Genomic DNA, 14,757 nt, shown 5'->3' with positions numbered 1-14,757 from the left:
TTACATTCAATGTAAACATTTTTTAAATTCCTAGGTACTTCATTTTGACATCCTGCTGCATAGACAATAATATCTTACCAACATGTGTAATAGGATGTGTAGTTTCATCACATGTTTCCACATACCCTAGTTTTTTCATTTTCTCCATATCTCTAAAACTGACTGGTTATATGGTTAGAAGCACATGACTCAACATACCATACATCTCTAGGATTCCTCCATGCATCGGCAGTCATGGAACTAAGCATAAAGCTTCTCACTTTTATCTTCAGCTTGCTTGCTTGCTTGAGGATGCATAGCTAGAACTTCCCACTTTTAATATCATTATGCTATATGGCCTAGTTTGCCACAACAATACACTCCATGCTATTTCTCTGCTCATTTCTTTGCCATCCATCTCGGCCTATTTGGCTCACATGCCTCTAGCGTGGTCTCTTCCACCTATTTGTGCATTAGATTCTTGATGTTGTTGTTGACCATGATTTTTGCTTCTAAAATAACCTGCACATTAGGCTCTAGATAAAGTTCTACCTCTATCTCTACCCACATCCATGTAGAAGGTTTTCTCATGCATATTTTTAAAAGATGATTTAGTGCCAACATTCATATTGCCAACGATCAGAAGGGCTATAATTTCTTCAAAGTTTGGGAAGTTTTCCAAGTCTAGATAGATATCCAAAACTAATCATAGTCTTTTCCAAGCTCATTCAATGTAACCTATACCAAGTCATTGTTATCAACTGGAGCTCCAATAGAGGCGAAGGCACCTGCAAGCCCTTTTTCTTTCAGTGAGTAATCATTGATAAATATAAGATATTTATTTTTTGAATATTAATACATTAATATAAATATATATATAGACCTTTGATATTACTATATTTATAAATGATGTTGTATACTATTGATATACATATTAGAGTAATTAACAAATAACATATTCAAATATAAATTTGTATAAAAATCAAATCTTACAAAAGGAGGTTTATTATATTTATTTAATATTAATTTAATAAAATAAATTATTAAAATCTAATATAATATAAGGGTATATTTAAATTGATGTATATTTAACATGCCTCATACACGTGCACGTGCACGTGCACGTGCATGTGCATACCAATGTTTAAGAAACTATTTTTACCAAGCCTTACATTAATCCTTTTGACCACCATCAATTGCAGAGAACATTATAACTAAAATTGATAAATTTGAGGAGGTATTTTCCTTCTTCCATCAATTTGAGAAGGATTTTTTTTTTAAATTGAGCAAATTCTAGGTTAAGTTGAACCTATCTTTTTCCACCCTAGTGCATACACACTTGCATGTGACAAGGTTGCCTAGTAGGTGTACTTTTTTTATCCATTTAGGAATACATTTGCCTAAGCTAGAACCATTCATTCTGATCAATTTTGAAAGTCACCGCCGACATATTTTCATCAATTTAAATAGTCAATGGCCTAAAGATGGTGAATCAACAGCCCATTATGACCTTCAAATTTGAAATCGGTTCGTACCTATCTATTCTAAGATTGAAGCATCAATCTATATTTTATGCGAACTTCTCAAATGTTTAGTATCCTATGTTACAAGAAAGAATATAAATCAAAATTTAACTCCATACTTTAATAGGGCACCGAAATGTTGTTTTGCATTTCCATTAAATATATTGTGTGAGTTTTTCAAGAATAAGAGTGTTTAATGTAATGATTAATGATTCAAAAAATTCAACGAAATGATGACCCTCCTTATTCACCCATATCTTTTCTATTTAAGGTCTCACAATTCTCTATAAAAGGCCTCAAAGAGCGCATTCTACTAGAGAGGGAGGGAGAGAAGGGAGGGGGTGGGAGGAAAACTCATGTGATAAGGTTTTCTTAATGAAATGCCATGTCATTGGCATTTAATTAATACCCCTGTGAATATACACCTTCTTGATTTAATATATTTAATCAAGAAGAAGATTGCCAACAAAACTAATTCATGTACTTAATCCATGCAAACACTTAAAAAGGCAAGAAGATATCAGAAAGCTTTGCCCAAAGAGAAAAATGGCATGGGAAAACCCCCACCTAGCCTCGGTACTTTTGATGATTAAGATTTAATAAGATCTCAGGCATGACTTCCAATCCGGGGCTCTGAGGCTCTAAAGTTGTGTAGCATGTGAGGTAACTCTAAACAAGAACATAGGTAGGAGTTTAATCTTGTGGCTACTTTGAAATTGCCTTGTTTAAATAGATGATTAAACCAAAGCTTAGCCACTTAAAGGATAAGCTTATCCATACGGCTAGAAAGGATAAGTACACGGGCATACCACAAAAACACTTTTTTTTTCATACAGAGACATGTTAGTTTTACGAGATAAGATTTCATGCCTTGTGTGCAACTTGCTTGACATCTGTGTATTCAATAGAACCTTGAAGTGGGAGTCTCTAAAACTTATCTTTATACCAACAAAACTACATGATTCTGATGTACTTCAAAAAGCCTTGTGTGCAACAAAACTTTCATTTGATAGAACCTTGAAGTGGGAGCCTCTCAAAACAGGAAAAACTCTCTTTATATCAACAAAATTAAATGATAAGCACTTCAAAAAGCTTTCATAAGGGGAGTTGGTCATTGGCGTAGCCAAGCGCAAAAATGGATCCCATTCCCTGCACTTTGGTGCCTGTCATATGTGGTCCACTGTCTTGGCTATGATGTAATAACACTCCTCTCTCTCTCTCTCTCTCTCTCTCTCTCTCTCTCTCTCGCTCATGTTATGTTTTCTTTCTGTTTTATTTTCCATTCCATGATGAGATATGCCATGGACATTATTGTATCACTTTGGTCTCATAGGCCCATTGGGTCTTTAGTAGACGCTTAATATATCTTTCTTTCTTTCTCAGGTGCACGGGCGTGCACACACATTCAAGTGTAGCAGTTTGGTGCCTATGACATGAGAGACCCCACTCCCCAACTTCTCTCTCTCTCTCTCTCTCTCTCTCTCTCTCTCTCTCTCTCATGAGAATGATCATTTAGGCATGCAAGTGAAATTTGCAGCATTTCAAAAACAAAGCAGATCTGCATAATTTCCAGCTGCACAGAAATGCAGGCAAGTAGCCTGAAAATAATATGTACAGTAAACCTTTGACAAAAAGGGTTGTTACTCAATGGAATTATTGAATACTTCGGGCAGTTAAAGAACTGCTTGCGGTAAGAAATACCAAGGGTGAAGATTATCACCAGTTACTAAGGACCAAAGAATTTCCCTACTAGATCTTTGTAGCTTACCTTCTTTTTACCGGCTGTGGCTCCTTCCACCTTCTCAGATGTCCCAACAGTAGTTAAGATGGCAGAAACACCTTGATTTTCTGATGAGGGTAAGACTTTCTCACTGGATGTTTCATCATTTGTTGTTTTCCAAGGAGCCTGGATAACATTATCACAATCCATTTTATCTACCTGCTTTTCATTCTGATTGCCATCAGCCTTCAGGGGATCTGAAGAATACAAATGACCACTTTTGTCTCCAGAAGCTCCATCTTTTTCTGTCAATGATCTGCCTCTGCGTCTTTTTGGTGCATTTTGTTGTTTGGAAGGAGTATCTACTAAACTCATTTCATTGGTAGAAGACCTTACCGTGCTCATAATTTCGGTATCCTTAGGATCCAACAAAGGTGTCTCACTAGTTGGTGCAGTTTGGGCTGCATGATTTCTACCCTTGCCCTTTTTTGATGTATGTCTTTGCTTAGACTGCTTTTTTTCAATCAAACTGCTTTTGTGTTCTTGTCCAGAGAGCCCAGTTTCAACTGCAACACTTTCCTTGCCCCCTTTTGTTGCAATCCTTTGATTAGACTGTTTCTTACCATCATTCACATTGTTTTCAATGAGAGGGATTATTGTACTACAAGCTTTCAGATCTTTGAAACAGTACAACTGCCGTTTTGAGGTGATTTCATCAGTCTCAGAAGCTGAGTCTTCTCCCATCATGCTAGAGCGTCTTCTCTTATGCAATTTGCCTGCTGCAGTAGGAAGCTGTTCCTTAACAAAAACCTTTTCAGGTGTCAGAACGTCCTCTTTGTTAGACACTATAACAGTGTCCCTCAGGTTATAACCTTCTTCTTCAGGTCTCTTATTGCTGGCAAGAGCATCCTCTAGCCAAGCATGTTTTACAACATGAAGCTTCTGGTACATCAACATGTTCCTGTCTTCATTTGTCACACTTCTAGTGATGTTATTGAAGGAGACAGGGTGCTCATTTGATGTGTAAATGATCATGTGCGTGGAATCCTTCAACTTGCTTGTGACTTCCCCTTCACGCATTAACACCTCAAGCTCTAACCTCTTCAATGTAATCTCTGCTACCATTCGAGAATCCAAGTTACTTGAATGGATCGGATTGTGAAAATACATGCAGCAACCACAAAACTCGCCAAAGCCTGCCTTCTCACAATACTTGATCTGAAATTGGTAGATCTCTTCTTTACCCACTGAAAAATCAACTCCATCCAGATTTTGAAACAGCTGCCTTAAATCCACAACATCAAGGTCCTGAAAATAGCTATCACCAAACTCATCCATGTCCTCCTCCAGCTTAATTTTTGAATCTTTTGATAAGTGTAGCACATATTTTGGCCTTAAATGCAGAAGAGTCTTCTGTGCAGAACAATCCATCACCCACGATTGATGTATGATATCTCTGTGTAAAGCTGCAGCTTGGTATCTCATGCCTTTCTTCTCTGCAGCTATTGCATGAGTGACAGAATCATTTAAGTTCATTGCAAATGAGCCACCATTTTCTGCCACCAACTTATGAAGAGCATCCCTCATAGACTGAGGTTGGACGTTGATGAAATGAAATACCAACCCTTTGAAGATGGAGGTTTCTTGCTTCACATGAGAAACATCTGTCACCAACATATGAGAGGGCACCAATGGCATAGACTGCACTGCTCTTTTTGATTTGGTAACTCTTGTTCTACTCTGTTTCCCATATTCCTTAACATCAGCAGTGTTCCCACTCCGAGAATGCACAAGTTGTACCAATGACTCCACATCAAGGCAATCATACCATGGCTTGTCATACCGAACCCGGTGTGCACGTGGGAAACGCAAGCTGTAGGGGGTGGCAAAAACTTCTGACTTGATAGTCCGTATATCACTTGTGATCTCTAGTATGACAGATTTCTCTGGCTGCTCTACCCAAAAATCAGGGCGTTCCTTCGCTGTGTTTGTTACTGTGTAAAAGCTTGGTGGCTTGGTATTCTTTTCAAACCTCCTCAGATAAGGCTTGAGCTTGCTTACAAGAACATCTCGCTCATTATCACTTAACCCTGAACCGACCTTGCAAAAGGAAAGAAACCTTGTAGGGTGGCCACCTTGCTTTGGCCGTTCTGCAAGGCCCAACAAAAACTGACTGATCTCGCCTCCACGACGCCCAGATCCAAGATAGCAACCAATAATCAGAGCATCAAGATCACTTTCTGCATGGACATAATCGGGTTTCAACTTTATCCATTTACCACTGCGATCACCTGGTTCCCATTTTGAATCCAAATCCTTGAGAACGATTCCTTCATCCCTATTTTCCACAGTCTCCAGAAAAAACTTATTAATCTCCTCCGGGCTCTGCACCAAAATTGACCAGCGAGGTTGATCTTGAGGACAAAACCCACTCCCCGGCAACAGAAGCTCCAAAGAGCCTTTCAATGGCTGCACAACTTGTTTGAGAAGGAGCTGTCTCTCAGAAAGACCCTGATGAGTCACACTGCTATCCCCAGAGTATAGGATATCAAAAGCAACATAGCACAATTGTTGGTCGGTTTTCAGGCCATCCTTAGCTGCTTTTGCTACTTCTTGGTTTGACCCAAACTCTGCAAACTGATTGGTCAGCTTATTCCAAACCAGCATTTCTCCATCTAAAATGCACCTTTCAATTTGAATCTGCTTGAGGATGATAGCTGCCAATCCTGCTGTGTACTCCTTATGGTCAATGAAGCTTCTCGAATAAAATTGAACATCATTTCCATTCTTGTGGATTTGAATTCTATCACCGTCAAACTTGCACTCGGCCACGATTCGCTTACCCCGGAGCTTCCGCCATGCTTCTTCCACACCAGCAACCCTCGATGCAAGTTGAGGTCTCACTGGCTTCCCCACAACAATATCCTGCCTTTTATACCTTTGATTTCTGTCTTTCAGCTTCTCACAAACCAGCTTCAGGTCACAGGTGACATTGAAAAGGTCCTCAGCATCAGGATGAAATTCATGAAGGACTGTTTTCTCACTGATCCCCAGCTTCAACTCTTTCAAGATGAAGATTATAATCCATTTCATTTCCTGAGCATTAGTTTTGTTGATAAGCTCTGCGAGGATAACCGTTTTGTCATCTCGACTTTCAGCTGACGCCAATCTGTCAAGGTATTCATTGACACTTTTGATGGTCAAGTTACCAGATGTTGTACTCTGTCTTCTGTACAAAACCTCTGCTGAAACAAGGGGGAAATTTCCAGTATTGCCGCCTTGGCCCGCCTTTTTCCAGTTAAGGAGCTTTTTGGCATCCTCAGATTCTTTGGCTAACCCTAATGCATCAGAGAGGCACTTGCCCAGGACGGCCTCTTTCAAGCCGTATGTGCCTCTCTCTTTGTCTAAGCCAGGCAAAATGAGACGGAGAGCACTGAAAAATTCACGGTCTGTGTAGACATGGTCAAGGAAAGTGCGAAGGTGCTTACGTTTCAAGGCCGGCTTCTTGCTCCTGGCAACGGCATCAAGCATGCTGCAGAGGACGCTAAACTGCACTGTGCTGTCACACATCTTGAAAAGGCAAGATGATCTTCAGTTGATCTGTTGACCGGTGAGATGAGGTGATCTTTGTCCTGATTCCCTAGTTGAGATGATCTTCTCAGTTTTCCCTAAATCATTACTGTCAAGCCAGTATTTTGCCCTAATACCTGTCAATTCGGTCGTTTTTTTTCCCTGCCCTAATTCCTTTTGCGCTACCTTGTGATCTTTAACCCTAAATCTTGCTTTCCTGTCTATGCCCTAATGGTGGTCTTCTCTTTCCAGCACTTGAAAGGTGCAGGCGCCTGCAACGTCTATAAACGTTTGCGTTAGAAGCTTCAATGTCACAAAAGTCCACGCAGCAAAACGCCACCAACCCGTTAAAATAATGGGCTAAATAACGGTACGCTTCTTTCCTAAGGTTCCAACCTAAATTCTAATGTTTTTTTTTGGGTGGGGGTCCATCTTGCTTGTTGTTGGTGCTTTGCTCCATCAGAGGGTCTCTGTGTGGAAAGGAGCATGGCATTCTTTCTCTCTCTTGACGAGCATGGCATTCTTTCTCTCTCTTGACCCCTCTGTCACACATAAAACAACTTGTACATATGGGTGGTTTCCGTGATGGAAAAGCTCCTATTAGGATTGTTTGCAACCCAAAACCAACTACTCAGTAAGTTAACATAGCCTCAACAACATTCGACGACCTCCAATTTGGCATTGATGTAAATGTTGCATCTTCCAATGGCACATAGCAACGATGAACACCATGACTTCTCTATTTTTTCTTCTTCTTTAAGTTGGGTATGATGTTTCAATATTCTGGACCACAGCTTTGCCGATGCAGAATATTGAAACATCATACCCAACTTAAAGAAGAAGAAAATAGAGAAGTCATAGTGTTCATCTTTTCTATTTGCCATTGGAAGATGTAACATTTACATTAATGCCAAATTGGAGGTCATCGAATGTTGTTGAGGCTAGGTTGATAAGAGATGTTACTTCTCTCTCTCTCTCTCTCTCTCTCTCTCTCTCTCTCTCTCTCTGTGTGTGTGTGTGTGTGTGTGTGTGTGTGTGTGTGTGCAGCATGGGGAGAGAAGGAACCTTGATTCGTCGATTGAGGAAAGGAGGGGTACTAGTGGATAGGAGGCATGACAGGCTAGGGGCAGCAGGCTAGGGGCTAGCTAACATAATTTTGACATAACCTTCACCTATTAAGATTGCACCTTAGGTTAAAAGTTACTACCTCAGTGCAAATGCACTGACTTTCTATTATGTGCACATTATATGTGCATATACTAGGAGGCTAACCCACCCTAGGCCTGTGAGTAGCATGGGAGCATAGGAACATGCTCTAGTGGGGCAAGGGTTAGGTCTAACCTTGGGTTAAGGTTAGGGTTAGGCAACCAAGGGTCACACATGGAAATGGACAGTCAAGAGTCACTTGAGGGCCGTCCTATAGAATAGGGGCATGGGGCACTCTCAAGGGATGTTCTCTTGTGTAGAACATTGTATCTACTCTCTTGTCATTTCATGCAAGAGCTATGTGCTACTGGAATGAAGTCATATCTCTTGGTGGTATGGGACACCAAGGTAAGGTATGTGGTACTTCATTGTATTTATGTGTGCACCCTTGGGCTCGGCGGTGGTGGCTGGGTGAATGAGTATATGCCTAGTTTATACATATTTATGCATAGTGATTAGCTAGAGCGATCTTTAGAGTTTTAACAGTGGTATCAGAGCGATCTCTAGTTAATTTTTGATCTTTTTTCTCCTCTTAATTGTCTCTCATTATTCCAAATTTTTAGCATTTTTTAAGTAAAGTTTAACGTTTATTTACTAAGCAAAAAATGTTATTTTTTGGTTTGTTTTGGTGGCCTATGCATTGGGAACGTCAATATGGCGGTCAGAACGTGGTGCTTCTTGACTTCGATGGACATATCGATGTTGTGGGGAAATTTCGTGAGTGGAAATGCTATTTTTCTCTTTTTTTATAGTTAAAAGAAGCATTTTATGGATTTTTTTACCAAAATACCGCACATGCTATTGAGGATATTTTTTGGCAGAAAGGATTCCTAAATTTCTACAAATTTTAGGAATTTTTCCTAATTATTTAAGAATTTTTAAGAGCATTTTTATGGTTAAAAAGGCATTTTTAATGCATTTTTGCAGGCTTCCCATGGGTATGCTATCAAATTTCTATCGATTTTCTATTGAAAATCAGTAACGGCAACATGTTGATGCATCGGGTTCTCTCCCGTGTGAGGGGCATAATTTCTATCTCTCTCATCGAAATTTTCCTTCAAAAGATCTCTTCCATGTGGAAACACCTCTTATTTGAGTGGATTAATTAAAATTTAATGACTAATTAACCCACATGATTAGTGGTCAAACTTGATTGTTGCATAATCATGTTTAATGCATGATCTCTTTGTTTAACAGAGAAGAGAGGAAGGAGATGGTGGAGGAGGGTGTGGAGTTGGAGAAGGAAAAGAGGAAGGGAAGCTCATGCTCCCCCCTCTCCTTCATGAAACCATGCACGGGGGGGATTTTTTTTCTGGCGACCGGCACACAGACCCCCCCCCAGTCCACAACTCTTCAAAAAAAAAAGCTTTGGCAAAGCTTTTTTTTTAAGAGAAAAAAAATTCTTCAAATTCATGATTTTTTTAAAAAAAATCACGTTGAGGCCTTTGGCCTTTGGGGTCCAAATTTTTTTTCACCTTTTAAATTCCGGAGTTTTTTGTCGTTTGAAATCTCCTTTCTCATTAACTCCCACCATATCTCCCTTCCACATCAGCAAAACATTCTCGTATTTAGGTGGGCCCCAAAAAGTGAAAATTTTTTATTTTTTTACATTTTGAGGTAGAAAAAACACCACCCAACTAATATGTATGATGAAAATAATTTTTTCCCTTCAAAAATCTTGTAATTCAAGGGTCACGTCAGAAGCCTGTCAGGAGCCAGTACATCCATAACTAACTGTCAGGTCCCCACAACCCCATAAACATAACTAACTGTCAGGAACCACTACATCCATGAGATCCCGAAATTGTGGGGACCCCAAAAATTATTGTTTTTTAATTTTTCTCATAAATGTAATTTATTGATGAAAAACTCCATGTTAGTATATTTGTATATCAAAAATATCATTTTCTACTTAGAAAAACAGATTTGTGTTAAACCTCCAATAGCAAAGTTTTAACAGTCTCTCTCACTCACTCTCTCTCTCTCTCTCTCTCTCTCTCTCTCTCTCTCTCTGAGGATCTCTCTACTTTAGCTTCTTCCTCTGCTTAGCTATGGAGCCTTTGCAAGCTGTGTGTTTAGCCCCTTGTGAAGCTAGAAAACGGAAGGTTGATTTACACATTCGTATTCCTGAAGAGTATGGCAGCTCTTAAAAAACCCATCCTACTAATGCACAATCTGTCCAAGCTCGTAGGATAGCTAAGGAGAAAAATGTAGATCTTTGGGTTGATGGGCATCTCTATCCAATTGACCCTCCATTAAGAGCAAACCCTCCTTTCTGCGATTTATCATCTTTTATGCAATTTGTTGGTGGAGAGCTTGGCTTGTTAGGATACTACAGAAGATTAACTACAAGTGGAGCTTGGCAAACCCATATTCTCCAATCTCAATTGCAAGCATCACAATTCAGCCTTTTACAATGTCAAGAAGGACTTAAAACATCATCAGATAAAATGAAAGAGATCCTTGCAGAGAATGTGGAGAAGGATGCAAAGATTCAAAGGCTAGAGGAACTTATCAAACGACTCAAAGCAACGCCAAATGGTGCTCGTGAATGCAAAAAGACATTGGCTGGTATAGAATCTCTTGTGTTTAAAGGTGGAGCACGGAAGAAAAGATTTATACAACAAAGTAAGTAACATAAACTTTCATTATGCACTCAGTGATTTAAACAAAATAGTCATGATTTGTGTTCTGCCAGGAATTTTCTGCAAGAGGTGTGTGGCTCTAACGAAGAGGGATGGAAGGATTTGGTCAAAGCCATTCTGAATACCAAGGATATTCTCTCAATTATTACTGACCCTCATCATCCTAAAATACGCCAAGCTGTTGTCAGCAATGTGGTGAGCGAGATTACCACCTCCATCAATTCTTCATTAATTCAACATGCTTGTGATGCGGCTGGAATCAGCATGAAAGGGTACCAAGAAATCTATCAGGTTGTAAAAGATGCATTTCTAAGACAAGGAATCACTGGCACTTTATTTCCTACACTCAAGGTGATTCACAATGTCAAGCGTATCAATAATCATTATGTGCATCGAGTTATAGGACAGTTTTATCACGTTGAGGTCACACTAACATTAGACAAAGGGTCGAGCAGAAAGAAAATCAAGACAACAAGTACATAATTTCACTATGATGTTTACAATAACATCTTTGTTCATATTGAGAGACTACAGCAAGCTATGGTGAAGTTCTATGGTCTTTCACCAGAAGGTGAGAACTTGCAATTACTACTATTCATGTTTTTCAGTTGAAAATGAAGATAATTATTTTGTTTTGAATATTGTAAATTACCGTTTTATTTGCAGTTTCGGGGAGCACACTTTCATTTGTGCTCAAGCTAGATGAGTGCCAAATTGTGAAAGGTCGGAAGCTCGAATGTATAAGCATTATGCTCATGATGAATGAGGCCATGATATGTGCATGGGAAAAGACTACCAAACCAAGTTTTAGTGTGCAATCTGAGAAAGAGGTCTGGCGGCTTGGTGCATTATTTGAGGTACCGAAGGAGACACATGAGGTATTGACATGGATGTTTGAAAGGACTCCCTGGATATAATAGATGTAATCAAAAAGCAAATCGATGGTCAACTTTTAGATGTAGAAAACATAGGAAAGTTCAAGGTGGATTGGCATCTTGGGGGAGATTTGAAGACAATTAAATCCATGATGGGTTGTGCTCGAGGCGCGACATCAAAATGGCCTTGTCCATACTGCAATGCTCAGATTGATATTCCTAGGTAGAAAAATACAAATGGAAAAGGTATACAGAAGGTTGGTTCTGTTGGGAAGGATGCCTCGAAAGGTCCCAAGAAAGGGAAGAAGCAACAGGAAGATGCAGTAGATCCAACCGAGTCAACTAATGAGATGAAGATGAGGAACAACCAAATGCAAGATGGTGTCATGTCTCTTGATATGCTAGGAGAACCAAACAGGAATTCAAATTGGAGCCCCATCATTAATTTTCCACTAAAGAATATTCACTTTTGCACACTTCATGCATTCATGAGAATCTTTGATCGATTGCTTAAGTGCCATATCGATTATGCATTCACAATGCCTACACAAGAGAGGAAAGTTGCAGCCCTTGGTAAATTAGAGCATCTTTTGAATTCTCTGGGCTGCCATGGCGATAACATGAAAATTGAAGTGAATAAGCAGGCCTCTGGTATGTCATACGAGGTTGCTCATTAGGTCTCCATGACTGGATCAAAGGCAAGGAGATTTTTGGAGAAGCCAGCAAACATAGAGAATTCAAGAAGACTTGGGGACTCTGGAGAGACCTGTGTGCAATCACCACAAATGTAGAAGGTCCAATGCCAGCTCTTGTAAATATGCGCAAACGACTTTGGATAAATTTCAATAACATGGTTCGCATTATGAATCAAAGTAGCACAACTGCCCAAGAACGAGCATCATTCCAACAACATATCATAGAATTCACCAATAGGGGGTGCTTGGGGAGAGAGTAAAACAACACACTATATAGTAAGTTGTACAGTAAAAAAATAAACTGGTGTTTTAACCTTGACTTTTTCTAATTAAATTCTATTGTCATGTGTACAGCACATAGTTTATGCGCATGGTGCGTATTTCATGAACAAGTATGGATCGCTCGACATGTGGAGTACCCAAGGGATGGAGAAATCACATTATAAACCAAGGGGGTGGTTTATTTCAAAAATACAAGACATGGAGGTGGATCTTCTGTAGGAGGAACATGTACAAACTATCTACAAGAGATGTTCAATTGGTTTTATTGCACAACCTTTGGAAGGGTATTGGTTAGGGAGCAGGCCCAACAATCTAAGCTTGCGTAAGAGGCACGCAAGGCTGCAAAAAGTCATGCTTGGCTTGAATGGTTGCAGATCAATGCTCCCCATAGGCATGGTGCTTGGCGTGCATGAATGAGGAGACAAGGGAGGCGTTGGGTTGTGCATGCACCAACATAAATCTAGATGTAATAAGGCTAAGAAAATAAGTTTAGTTAGGTTTTTTTTTGCCCTTAAAAAAAACTATTAATAGTTCCTTCTCTCACTTCATTTTCATTTCACTTTTTTAGAGAGCTTGAGCTTAAGATCTACGTAGGCACCACGTAAGGACACCAGCACATCACCACATTAGCATAGTCGTACATGGATATGGCATGCACCAAGAACACCGCACGTGTTACCATGCCTTCATAAAACACAGTGCAAGGCACCCAAACGACCACATACCGGCGACACCACGGAAGAGAGTGACCCCTTGGATTCTAGGACACGCCCAATGGGATCACTAGAGTCCAACCCTCCTCCCACAGCAACACCAATGCACAAACATGCAGACCCTTCTAGGGGGAGCAAGCGTGTGAAGAAGACCCCACAATGCCACCACCCCAGAGATCAAGACAGAGAGGCCGATGATGAGCAGTTCTACTAGGTTGGTGAAAAAATTCCTACATTGTGCAGCACCATAGGTGGCAAGACCCTACTACCAGGACAAGGTCCCCTACCTACCCGGGAGGAACTTGATACATACACAGGTACCATAGCAACAGGAGGAGGAGGATTCAAACTATGAGAGAGACCAAGAGGAGGTTCCTGCAGGTGCGCGCAAGCGTAGAAAGGTCAAGCTCTTCAAGCCAAGGAAGTCCCAACCTCGCCAATGCACCAACACAACACAGAGAGCTCCAAGGAAAAGGATGGGCCAAGGGCATAGGGCTCTACAAGAAATCAAGTTTTATCAAAGGAACACTGAGTTGCTAATAACAAGAGCCCCTTTTGCTCGCATAGTGAAGGAGATTCTCCAATGATATAGAATAGAGTTCCGTGTGCAGGGGATTGCCCTTGAAGCATTGCAAGAAGCCTCCGAGGGGCTTACCTTGTTGGGCTTTTTGAAGACACCAACCTCCTTGCAATACATGCAAAGAGGATTACCATATCTACCAAGGACATGCAACTAGCTCGGTGCATTCGAGGCAAGCGAGACACGATCTAGAGATCTTAGATGTTAACCTTTTTTTTGAAGCAACTCTTTTGTTTCAAACCCCCCTTTTTAACAAGCCTATCTGGCTTTCATTTGTAACCTTTTGATAATTACAATTTTAAGTTTCTCTTATAATGTCTCGGTGTCATCATGTTTGTTTAACATGGAGTGTCTATCATGTGCCAGTTTGTCACCCAAGGCATCAGAAATGGTCTTCTTTTGCCAAAGTGTTGGTGGGGGCAGAGAGGTCAATCGAGGACTTAGCCTCATCCTTTTTAAGTGCTTTGATCTCCTCCATCACTCCAGCACCAAGGGTATCCTTTTCAGCCTCTAGCTTGTCTTATAAGATTGTGAATTCCTCCTCTGGAACTAGGGCTTGCTCCGCGGTCTCAACCACACTTTCCTTGACCAAAGAAATTGTCTCTGCGATAGATTCTCCAAGGGGTAATATAACACTATCTAGGTGAGGACCGAGGTTGGACGTATCAAGGTCCACCTCACATCGCGTGCATATAATGCCCAAGCATTCATCCATTCTCAAGCCAGCTGCCTTTTCAAGGTCACTCTTTCTAGTTCTAATTTTCCCCACTTTTTTCAGTATCTCTTGGTGATGATGCTCACACCCGCACCTCCATCCAGGATAGCTAGTGCTTGGTACCCATTATAGTGGATTGGAATTGTGGCTTTTGTGTCATCGCTCTCATAATACCTCCCCAATTGGTTGACATGTATTTGGATGAATCTAGGTGTTTCCCCCTCCTCTATATACATACATACTTTCTTACTTAC

General features: G+C 40.4%; 1 protein-coding gene across 1 annotated transcript; it reads right to left on the bottom strand.

The window, feature by feature from the left end:
• Window positions 1–3,041: 3,041 nt before the first annotated feature.
• On the bottom strand, window positions 3,042–7,368 carry ATLIG4 (DNA ligase IV). The gene has a single exon (XM_086820595.1). It carries the CDS (start codon window positions 6,790–6,792, stop codon window positions 3,229–3,231), a length of 3,564 nt encoding a protein of 1,187 aa, XP_086676721.1. The 5' UTR covers window positions 6,793–7,368; the 3' UTR covers window positions 3,042–3,228.
• Between the last annotated feature and the right edge of the window lie 7,389 nt (window positions 7,369–14,757).

The sequence above is a fragment of the Cibotium barometz genome, chromosome 26 (assembly GCF_041138505.1).
Source record: "Cibotium barometz isolate CiBa-2024 chromosome 26, ASM4113850v1, whole genome shotgun sequence".
Classification (NCBI taxonomy): domain Eukaryota; kingdom Viridiplantae; phylum Streptophyta; class Polypodiopsida; order Cyatheales; family Cibotiaceae; genus Cibotium; species Cibotium barometz.
Note: the sequence above shows the minus strand (reverse complement) of the source record. Positions and strands in the feature narration are given on the sequence as shown.